General features: G+C 42.0%; 1 protein-coding gene across 1 annotated transcript; it reads right to left on the reverse strand.

Annotated features, from left to right (window-relative positions):
• Positions 1 to 6,815: 6,815 nt before the first annotated feature.
• On the reverse strand, positions 6,816 to 9,889 carry LOC147883770 (pentatricopeptide repeat-containing protein At1g11290, chloroplastic-like). The gene has a single exon (XM_087398063.1). The coding sequence runs from the start codon at positions 9,749 to 9,751 to the stop codon at positions 7,544 to 7,546; it is 2,208 nt and encodes a 735-aa protein (XP_087254189.1). The 5' UTR covers positions 9,752 to 9,889; the 3' UTR covers positions 6,816 to 7,543.
• Positions 9,890 to 11,733: the final 1,844 nt, after the last annotated feature.

Consider the following 11,733-nt stretch of genomic DNA (forward strand, 5'->3'; position numbering starts at 1 on the left):
CTATTTCTCCTTTTTTTTCATGGAGAAAGTGTACAATTTCTTCTAAAACTGCCATTATGGGAATTGGGATTTTCCCAAATTATCTAATATGGTCTTATAAGGGGGAGTGCCAAAATTAGGCACAAACTCCCAAAAAAGTACATCCTTAATTGGTCAAGATATCAAGTGGGAAGGCCTAATAATAGGGAGGAGAGGTGATGAGGGTGATGTGAATTGAGAGTTAATAGGCCGTCAAAGGTCAAGCCCTAGAATCATGCATATATAATGCCATTGAGGCAAGGTATTTCACTATCTACATTGAAAAGCCAAGTGACGGCTCAAACTCCATGTCCACTCTCTACCCCAAGCCAACCATTATGGTGACTAGCTACCATTGAAGGAGAAGAATGTGAATGCTAAAGGGGTCGTAGTGAAGAAGGCAAAGCCAAAGAAGCTGAAGGACCCTAATCTAAACCCACTAGTAGTCGACAAATGGCCCATAGTCTCTCTAAATTAGTTGCACCTCATTAGATTGAGCTAGTTCCACGAATTTCCTTAGAGTGCGGCCTATGACCAAAGCCTTGACATCAAGTTCATTGATCCCTACAACACTTAGATGAAGAAATTCCATGCTAAGGGAACAAAGTGAGCATATAAGAAGACAAAGTAGCCCGAGTACTCAATCTCTCAAAGACAGATGATGACACACTTGACCTAGTAGCAGCCCATTGCAATTCATTGTTCAATGATGATGGCTAGTTATAAGACCAAGGATACATCATAAGCAAAGTGAAGGATGCCAAATCCAACATGTTCTTTGACTTCTTGTTGAAGAGAGTACTATTAAAGACTCTCGATACATGTGCATCCCAACCCCTTGAATAGAAATCTTTGAAAGTTGCAAGGAGTACACACGAATTGGGTGAAGCTAGTCAACTCACAAATCAACGATCAAGTTTTGTGAATCCAATCTAAGAAGTAGAATGATGAGTGAGTTAGAGCCCACCTTTGCTTACTAGCACAAAGTGGTGAATAATTGAAGACCTAATTAACACCATCAACATCAAATGTGTTGGACAAATTGTTTGGTGAGTCACCAAAGAAGGAAGAGGAGTGAGCTACAAATCTAGCTGTGTCGACCCCACCAAAGATCGACCAGTAGTAGCAACAAGTACCATAGATGTAGTAGTAGCAATAACAACAATAAGGAGACCCATGCAACTACCATAGAACAACATTTTATTAAGCCAATCCAAGAAGATAAGCGTAAAAGGCCCTATAAATCCTAAAATAAACAAGAAAATAAAGGAATGAGGACCCACTGTGCCACATCAAGAGCCCAAATCTAGATCAATGACACTAATGGCCAAGCACAAATGGTTCCCCTACAAATTTCCTACTTTAGCTCCCCCCAAAAGTCAACATTGCCAGTTGCAACAAAGTTACCTTAACCACTATGCATTGAAGGTTTGATAGGCTTGCAAATACATTGTGCTATGTGGCCAAAAATTTTCTAGCCCGAGGTGTGGATGACTACCGATTATGGAGGTTGGAGGAGAAGAACAAAGTCTGCAAACCACATTCATGTCCTTTGAGGAGGACCAAAAGAAATGCAAGCCAAAATGGCCAAGGCCATTGTAGCCATTCAAGAGGCTAATGAGGCAAAAAGTGAAGTGGCATCATTGTGACGGGAAGTGAAGAAATTGAAGAACCAAAATTGCTAAAGGAAGAAATACGCAAAGGATGCACAAACATAATTGAGTCAAATGATAAAGCAAGGGAAGCCAAGCATGCAGGGAAAAGAAGAAGACCAAAGAGCACCATGCTACCAAGGGAGAAAAGACAGATGGCCAAATAAGGGAGCAAGCTACTGGCCAACAAACAAGCAACTCAAAGGCCAAGAAATTAAGAAGGGAGCAAGCATGTGGCCAACAGACAAGAAACTAACAACATAAGCAGCTAGCAAATTCGAAGAGCAAAGGGCCAAAGTAGCAAAGGAATAGACTATAAGCAAAGTTGAGCAAGGAACAAGGAGGTATGTTGAGGAGGAATCCAAAGCACACTGGTAGCAAGAGACAAAGGAACACATGATGGAAGAGGCCAGATATGTGGCTTGGCTCAAACAATGCAAGGAGGTCTTTGAAACCAAGCAGAAGAGTGATCATGTAGCTAAGAGAGAAATAACAAGCAAGGATAATTCCAAAGAAGGAGTGAATCAACTTAGATGATGAAGATTAGGAGTGAATAGACCTAGATGATGAGGATCACTAGATGTCAATGATCCCACAAGAACCCACTAACATGCAATGCATGAAACAACTCATGGAGGAAGGGGTAGATATTCATCGTCTTTTTTTCTCGACACAAAGTAAATGTGGAGATGACCCACCAAGTTGATGCGCAATTGAGCAAAGAAGATCCAAGAGGTGGTAGCAAGCCACAAATCCTCATTACTCACCTTGATTTCCACACTCCAATCACTCTAGGGTTTGAAGAGCAGGAAAGACCTTAACTGTCAGAAGTTCATGGTGTGGGCATAACAAAGCTGAGGAGCTAGGACTCAATGGCTAGTCAACCGGCTGGATTAAGGACACCATCAATAGCTCTACATGAAGCATTTTCCAAGACAAGGCCTATGACCCACAATAGATTCAAAGTAATGGCATCTACCCTTCTCACAAGGAGCTTCAAACCATTGTAAAGGTGGTGGGTAGAAACTACCGCAAATGTTAAAAGGAGGTCATGTATATGGGGTTCTAGAGACTTGCAGTTGTGCTATTAGCCATCATACCACATGTTGTAATAGACCAGGATATCCTATTAGGATGAACCTAATAGATAGTCTCATATGTTCCAAATCCAATATTTCCACTAAGCCATATCTCTTTCTCTGTGATAAATGTCACAAAAGTAACATTTCTTATGTGACTAACTCACTCTTATAGCTTTTGCACATCACCTCCTTGCAACTTCCCTTTTGAAACAGCACTGCCTCCTTCCTCCTTGCTGCTTTTCCATCCCAAACATTAATGTTGACTTCTTCTCCCACCTATAATCATGAGGGTCTTCTTGTTAAATTATAGGGCTTTAACTTTTATGCAAAGCTCAAGCATCTCCTCTACCCCTCAATCCTTTCCGCTTCATTTTTGCAAGCCCCAATCTTTTTGAATCTCTCAACTCACTCCTTCACCTCATTTTTTGTCCATATCAACTCCACCACCCCTTTTTTTGTTCATCCTCTCTCCTCCACCACCCATTCCTCCCCTCCATTTTCCATCCACTTCACATCACCTGCACCTTTTTGTCAAGCACCCAAGGTATACCCCTTTTATGCAAAGCCCAAGCATCTCCTCTACCCCTCAATCATTTTCCCTTTACTTTTGCAACCCTCAATCTTTTTGAATCCCTCAACTCACTCCTCCACCTCCATTTTTTGTCCACATCACCTCCACCACCCCTTTTTTTGTTCATCCCCTCTCCTCCACCACCTGTTCCTCCCCTTCAAATTCCATACACTTCACTTCACTTGCACTTATTTCTCCTCATCCCCCTTCTCTCTTCCATTTTTTGTCATCCTCGCCCTTACTTTCTATCAACTCATCCTTCTCCTTTTGCCCCTTTCTCTTTCTCTTTTCCTTCACCCTCCCTTCCCTTTTCCAATATCCACCACCCCTTTTCATCCATTGCAACCCCCCTTTTTTGTCCATTCCCCCTTCCACCACTCTCTCCTAGAGGACCACAGTTTGAACAAGCATTGTGTATAGGAACTCTCTTATTCCCCAACACCTTTGATGTTCTTTCTTGCATTTTCCTTGGATGCTATATGAGGCTTTCAAACCTCCCATAGTGCTTCTTTCCATGCATGCAACAGTTATTCTCAAACTCCACCCTAAGTATTTATAGGTTGTGGTTTCTTTTAGGGGTTCTCGTTTGAATGTAAAGAGCATTTCTCATTTCTTGTTCCAATTACCATGACCTTTATCTTTGTAATATTGACTTTTATCCTTGAGTGTTTGCAGTATTTACCTAATGCATATAGTTGTGTTTGTATGTCCATTTTTTCTTTTGTAAAGAGAAACTACATCAATTGCATTAGTGAGTAGGAGTAAGTTATGCCTGACAATTTATACTCCCTCTCCACTATGTACTTATTCGATCTTCTAATTCATTTATGAAAAAATAGCAGAGAGATTTTGAAAGGTGATAGCCTTGTTTTGACCCTTATGTCAAACAAGACTCTCACCTTAGATTATCTTCTCCTTAGGGTTTGGTCCATCTACTAGTGGCTTTCCCAATTCTACCAAGACCTTCTCATAGAGTCTGTGCATGGCTTCCCTAAGCTCTTGAGATATTTGTAGCAACTATTTAATCTTTTCCCATAGTTTTTTGCAAGGTACTATGTCAAAGGATTTCTCGAAGTCTGTAAAATAGTAGTTACTTGCTTTCCTCTTGTTCCTCAATCCCTCTATTGGAGCTTACACTGTGACTTTGGGGTTTATTGTTGAATGCTTGGGCCCAAAAGCTTTGAGATGATACTCTTTTCCCTTGCTATTCTATCCATTTCTTGATTTTTAACTGAAGTATAATACCGTATAGTTTTGTCATTAAACCATTTATCATGATCATTCTATTGCTATTTTCTCATTTGTGAATTTAGGATCATGATTTTTTTAAGAGAACACTTTGGCTATCCTTTTCCTATTAGATCCCATCATCTCTCTTTTGAACCTTTTAGCGAAAATCTCTTTCTTAAGATATTACAAGCAAAACTTTGCTGCTACTCAACACACACATATTGGATGCTCTCATGATCCTTGTTCCCCATGAGGTTAACAACTCCCCCGGGCCAATTTGATTACTCATCCTCAGGTATCCATTGCTTTGAGTGGAAAGTTGTTAAACTACATTTCTTTCCCTAGAGTTTTGTGGTTGTTAAGGTTGGATTTGTCTGTAGTTATAAATAATTATTCTTGTTTTTCAAGAGGTTATTATTAGTTTCCAATATATCAATCTCCATTATCTCCTTTTTCATTGCTAAAACCTTGTTTAGTAACCATTTGCCCACATTCCATACTCTTTGTGTGTGTGCGCACGTGCACGCACGTACGTGTATGTGCGTGCGTGTGTGTGTGTGTGTGTGTGTGTGTGTGTGTGTGTGTGTATGTGTGTGTGTGTGTGTGTGTGTGTGTGTGTGTGTGTGTGAGAGAGAGAGAGAGAGAGAGAGAGAGAGAGAGTAGGATGAACAAAGATGGAAAGTGAGAGTGATCTTCACAACCCAAAGGTCCAAGAAGAAGACCATGGGTTGCTAATACAAAACTAGGGTAGAGGGGCCAATATTAGGTCACCTAACTATTTGAGTTGGATGGCAAAATGTCTCAAAATATGATGAATTCCAAAGTTGAATGGTTCGTGCATAGAAATTCCCAAAGTATGAGATGAGCTAAATTTTGTGAGTACCTTTAACTTGACAATGCCGCTGAGCTTTTGGTGGCATGGGGAGAATAAGCAAACTCAAGAGGGACATTTCAACGACTTTCCAACAAACAGAGCATGCCACGTCTTATTGACATGCTAGATTTCTCAAGTCAAAGCAACATTAAAAAGCAGGCTTGCATTCTTTTTTTAATTGCTAAGTGCTTGTTGATTGGCCCCTCTACCCATCAATGGAGGGGGTGGCAAACAATGATGGTCAAAACCCACAAAATTTGTCCCTATAGTAAAACGAGAGAGAGAGAGAGAGAGAGAGAGAGAGAGAGAGAGAGAGAGAGAGAGAGAGAGAGAGAGAGAGAGAGAGAGAGAGGATTCATAATGTTTCTAATTGTTTGTTTGTATGTTGTGAAGGCCACGAGGGGGCGCCTCAGGGACGCGGGGATACTGGCTACATGTTTTGTTCATGTTTTTGAGTTTCATCGTTTGGCCGTATTGCTGCTATAGGCCATAGTGTGTGTGCATGTGTTATGGGATGTGAGGTTTTGTTTAGTGACATCAAATTAAGTTTGGTCCACTTAGGCACACCCCTTGTTGTTTGTCCTTGGGTGCTTCAGGCCACATGTGAAATATAGTCCTCGTTAAAGGACAGAGGAAAAAATCCAAGTGAATGATCCCTCAGCAATCCTTATCTTTTCCAATAGCATCACACCATCATTCCACACCTAGACAACAACAATTCATTCACTTATGTCATCAAGCCATCATTCCACACCTAGACAACAATGATTCATTCACTTATGTCTTAACTATTAATAGATAACTGTACAGGAATAACACACATATCTTTGAAATGTTTTATGTTCCCAATCACAGTTTCCCAGTTACTATATTGGAGACAATTTTGCTTTGACCACCTCTATAAAACCAAGTATCTCTGCTGCCTCCTTAGCATGTATTCTATCCATTTGTGGTCCCAATGGACACAGAAGGGACAACTTATGATATCATGTGAGTGTACAATAGGGGTTTTTTTTAAGATGAGGCATAAGCTTATACATTAGGGGTAGGGGGACTTTTTATGTTTCCTAGGGAGCCATGCCATATTGGAGAGGTGGGGATTTAGGACACTACTAATCTTTACACAACAAGTAAAAAGAGCATACATACACATTTGACTAGTTATAATTGGTCATGTGCCAAGTCTATGCATGAGCTAAAACTGCACTCTGGCTTGTTTTAGGTCATGGGAGGAAAAAATAAGCCTAACATTATTAGCCCATTGAAAAATATCTAATCTCTATCAAGCAAATGATAGCTAAATTTGTTCATGGTTTAGCCTAAATGGATGAGAAAGAACATAGATTTAAGGAAAAGGGGGGACAAAGTAGAACTTTGGTGTTATCTTTATAAGCTTAAATAGGGATGTTTTATCATCCTACATGGACCGTATATAGGAGTTTTCTTGAAGTTCATGCACTCAAGTGACGTCTCCCTTTTATTAAGAGTGAATCCGTGGGGTTTGTGGTACAGAAAAACCATGTAGTTTATGATGGGCCTCAATCACTGCAGCCCATATGGTAGTAGCAAGGCAATAAAGTCAACAGACCCTCTCGCCCAAGCTTAGCACTCAAGATTGGACCCACCCATCACCATTCTTCAACACAACGGCAAATCCGTAGTCAGACAGCCATGCTTCAGGCACATCTCTCAGCCTACCAACAGGAATCCACACGGGCACATTGCCTGGTTTATATTTTTAAATGGATTAGCTTCTCAAATTACAACTTCCACGTGAAGCATATTGAAGACACACCTGAGCTTGCCTTTGTGATGACTGAGACCATGCACTTTCCTTCTTTGTCCACCTCACAGAGGAACAACTGTCTCCACCAAATAACATGCCTCACCTGCCTCAAATTTTTCAGCTGCTAGTATCCACCTTGTTCTTGAGTGGCTAAAGCCACCATTTTCTTTTATGTAACAAGGACAAATCCCAAGAAGATCCAAAGCCATTAGATCCTCTGCCCACAGCTCAACACTGCATCTTTTATGTAACAAGGACAAATCCCACAAAGATCCAAAGCCATTAGATCCTCTGCCCACAGCCAACACTGCAGATTGATGTTTATTCTTTTTAACCATCCCACATCTTCCACTCCATGGCATCAAGGCCATTCTCAAGCATGTGGCCCCTATGATCAGGCTCAATCAAACTGAACCCCATTGTTTCTTCCCCTGCTTGTCTATTATCCCAACTAACAAAAATGTTTGCAAGGATGACATATGGTGCAGCATTATCTGAATCCAATTCCAAAAAATATCTTGCAGCATATATTGCATGCTTGGCATCAAAATGCATTTTGCAGGCACCAAGAAACGCTGTCCATGTGGTGGAAGCAGGTTGAAATGGCATGCCCTTGATCAGTGCTTTCCCCTGATCTAAAAGTCCTGCCCGTCCAAAAAGATCAATCATGCAGTCATAATGCTGTATTGTTGGGGTGATAGTATGGTCTCGCTCCATGGATACAAAGCAGCGCCAGCCCTCTTCTACCAGGCCGGCATGGCTGCATGCAGAAAGAATGCTAACAAAAGTAACTTCATTTGGCATCATTGCTTCCATGTTCATTCGCTCAAAGTATTGAAGGGCCTTCTTGCCTTCCCCTTGCTGGCCATATGCTGCGATAACCGCAGTCCAGGTGACAACATTTCGATCAGGCATTTTCTCAAACAGCTTTTGAGAATCCGCAAGACTGCCACATTTTCCATACATATTAACGAGGGCATTGGCCACAACAATATCTGACTCAAATCCAGAGCACAAAATGCAGGTATGCATCCGCTTGCCTTCACCAAGGGCTACCTGGTTGGCACACGTGTCAAGTATGCTAATAAAAGTAGCTGTGCTTGGAACCACATGTTCCAATTTCATCTCTCCAAACAGTTCAAGGGCCTCCTTTCCCTGTCCATGCTGAGTGTATGCCGTGATCATTGCATTCCAACAGACCACGTCCCGCTGGGACAGTTTTTCAAAGACCTTGCGAGCATTTTCCAAACTACCACATTTGGCATACATATTGACAAGGGCCGTCCCCACAACTATGTCTGACTCGAATCCACAGTCCGAGATGCAAGAATGTATCCATGTGCCTTCTGACAAACTTTCATGGTCGGTACATGCTGAAAGACTGCTGCTCAAAGTAACTTTATCAGGCATCACACCTTCCTGTTGCATTTGCCCCAAAAGTTGAATAACCACCTTGCTCTGCCTATACTGTGCAAAAGCAGCAATCAAAGCAGTCCAAGAAACGACATTGCGCTCACTCATTTTGTCAAAAATCTGGCGAGCATCCTGGACACTGCCACACTTGCCATACATACTGACGAGGGCATTGCCCAAAACAATATCTGACTGGAGTCCACTGCCTACAATATGTGCATGGATCCTCTTACCTTTGGCAAGAGCTAGCTGGCTGGTGCATGCATCAAGAACGCTAAGAAGTGTAACCTTACTTGGCATCACACTTTCAAGCTGCATCTGTTGAAATAATTGGAGCGCCAGCTTGTCACGGCCATTCTCAGTCGATGCTGAAATGATGGCATTCCAAGAGACTCCATCCCTCTCATGCAATTTGGCAAACACAGTCCATGCATCACTCAGACTGCCACATTTGCTGTACATACAGACAAGGGCTGTGCTCACAACTGCATCGTCCTCAAATCTGCTGTTTGAAATGTAGGCGTGCACCTGTTTGCCTTCGGTTAAGGTCTCCTTGTTAGTACATGCAGATAGCATATAGATAAAAGTACATTTGTTAGGCGTCACTCCATCTAGCTGCATTTGATGGAAAATCTGTAAGGCATCTTTGCATCGCCCAACCTGGGCATATGCTCCTATCATGAAAGTCCAAGAGAAGACATCTCTCTGCTGCATGATAGCAATGAGCTCTCGAGATTTCTCCACAGATCCACATTTACCATACATTTGTACAAGGAGGTTTGCTAGATATGCATTTCGCTGTTGCCCCGTTCTGATAATGCGGGCATGGACGCATCTGCCCTGCAGCAGCGCTTTCGAATTTCCACATTGCCGCAGAAGGCAAGCGAACTCCTCAGGTTGCTCTATGTGTTCCAGCGAGGATGACATTATTATTGGCTTCTTTTCCTTTTCTCCTACCCAATCTTTTTGCCTGCACATACCTTGGGATAGAGTGCATGCACTCCGCAAGTTCCAATCACCCACAGAACAAACTGCATCCTCCAGTCGGGAAGCATAATACCACAAAATTGTCCGGCAGGGGAAACAAGAGCGTAACTCTGCCCCTTGACCGGGCATAATGAACATATACGCGAATGCATCATCGAGTGCCTAAAGACTTGGTGGGCGTGCGGTGCTTGGTGATCACGAATCACTACCATCTTGTACACGGCGCGCACAACTCAAAAGTGAATGCCCAAGTCCTCTTTTCTACCCTAGGGAAGTGAGCTGTACATACTACATAACTAGCTCTACTTCTACGTTCATAACTTTCATAATATTAATGCTTTCACAATGATACAAACACCAAGATTTTTTATCTTTTGCAAAAAAAACAAATGTAAGTGTAACTTTAACATTCACATTAAATCAAATTGTTGTCATCTTAGTAATAGCAATACTTGATTAACTTCACCTAACCTAAAGCCTCCACTCATCTACATTATCGCCCAAATCTTTGTTTTTCTTTGTCTTCTTTCACAATCTTCTCGTGGTAAAAGTGGCCTACTTGCTCTACTTTTTCATCCGTGTTTCAACGTCGTAAGTGTCAAGCGCTTCAAACCCAAAAAAGTACTGCTAGTCTTGCGATGACAACACTGCACCATGACCACCATGAATCCAACCACATGGCAACCAACTTGGAGGGGGTAATTGGTAGCAACTAGCAAAGAAGGAGAAGAAGGGGAGGGAGAAAAAGAAATCGAGAGGACCAGTTAAAGAGGCATGAAAAATCAGAAGCAGTGAGGGAGGTCGGTAGATGATTAGCGTTGAAGCACAAGTATTGTTCGCCAAGGCTTGCGAATGTTTCACTCTTGAGTTGACTCAACTCTGCAATAGAATCAATGCGCCGGTGCAATCAGTAGGGGACATAACATACTTGAAAAAGGGAGGGATGAATGTATAAGAGAGCAGAGCTCTGTGTGGACATAACATACTTAAAAAAGGGAGGTATGAATGCATAAGAGAGGCAAGAATGCCATGGGAGAAGCCAACAGAGCCAAAGAGAGGGCAACCAAGGCAAAGGCAGGAAGAGGGGGAGAAGAAAGGGGTGATGGAAGCTACCAAGATTGAGGAATATGAGGTAGAGGGGAGAGAAGGGTGAAGGGGAGTGTGTGATATCGAGTAAGTAGCCATGCTACCTTATGTTAATTCTAGCCAAGACATCAAAAGGAGGTGAACTAATTAATGAATTTTCCATTTTTCAATGTGAGGGGGGACATACTGGTCTCCTAATCCCAAAAAAAGACAAGTATACAAGAAGGCTAGCTAAAAGGGACCAACCTTCTATGCCAATGCTATAGAGCAAATAACAACACGTGGCCAACGAATGGTTCATGCCCATATGATCATAGCACTCCCAAGGGAGTCTCTCTCTCTCTCTCTCTCTCTCTCTCTCTATGTGTCTCTGTGTCTCTCTCTCTTTGGATTTATTTGTGTACATCCTCATGGGGTTGGTCTCTTATTGAGATGAGAGGATACTAGCCAGTGATTGGCCCATGCAAGGAGGTAAGTGAGGATTGGCTCATGAGCATAGTTTGTTGGTGGATCATTTGTAATAAGGGCACGTGGTGATAGGCATGGGTTATTGTCTCCTCTTGTAATCGACTACACGCTTCTTCAAGGGACACACGACCTTCAGGCGGTTTTTAGCTTCAACGATGTGCATTGTGGTGATTAGTAGGCGGCAATATAAGCGATGATTTTGAAGGGTCTCCTGCTCCTTGTTGAGGCTTCATGCATGTAGGTGTTGCAACTGTTCATAGCATAGGTGTAGGAAATCTTTCGTAGTTTTGAAGGACAACAAACTGAATACGGTTGAGGCCAATAGGTATTTCAATTGTCAGTCATCCGAGTTGAGCTCAAGATATTGATCAATAAATGTTATGTGATCCATTGTGTCCAGAAGTTCTCCTTGTCATTCATTTCGTACCCTTAGTCGTGCAGATTTTTTTCCCATATTGATACGTAGTTCATGCACACAATATTTTAAGTGAGTGTTCTTTAATCATTCCTTGAGTACAACATGTCACTTGCAATATAGGATCAGAGGTCCTAACAGTGGTGTCAAA

Source organism: Dipteris shenzhenensis, chromosome 27, assembly GCF_047967505.1.
Source record: "Dipteris shenzhenensis isolate YYH24624 ecotype China chromosome 27, Dip_SZ_1.0, whole genome shotgun sequence".
NCBI classification, from domain to species: Eukaryota; Viridiplantae; Streptophyta; class Polypodiopsida; order Gleicheniales; family Dipteridaceae; genus Dipteris; species Dipteris shenzhenensis.

Excerpts from the sequence above, each read along its gene's own strand:
- LOC147883770 (XM_087398063.1), bottom strand. The coding sequence starts at position 9,751 with ATGTTCATTATGCCCGGTCAAGGGGCAGAGTTACGCTCTTGTTTCCCC.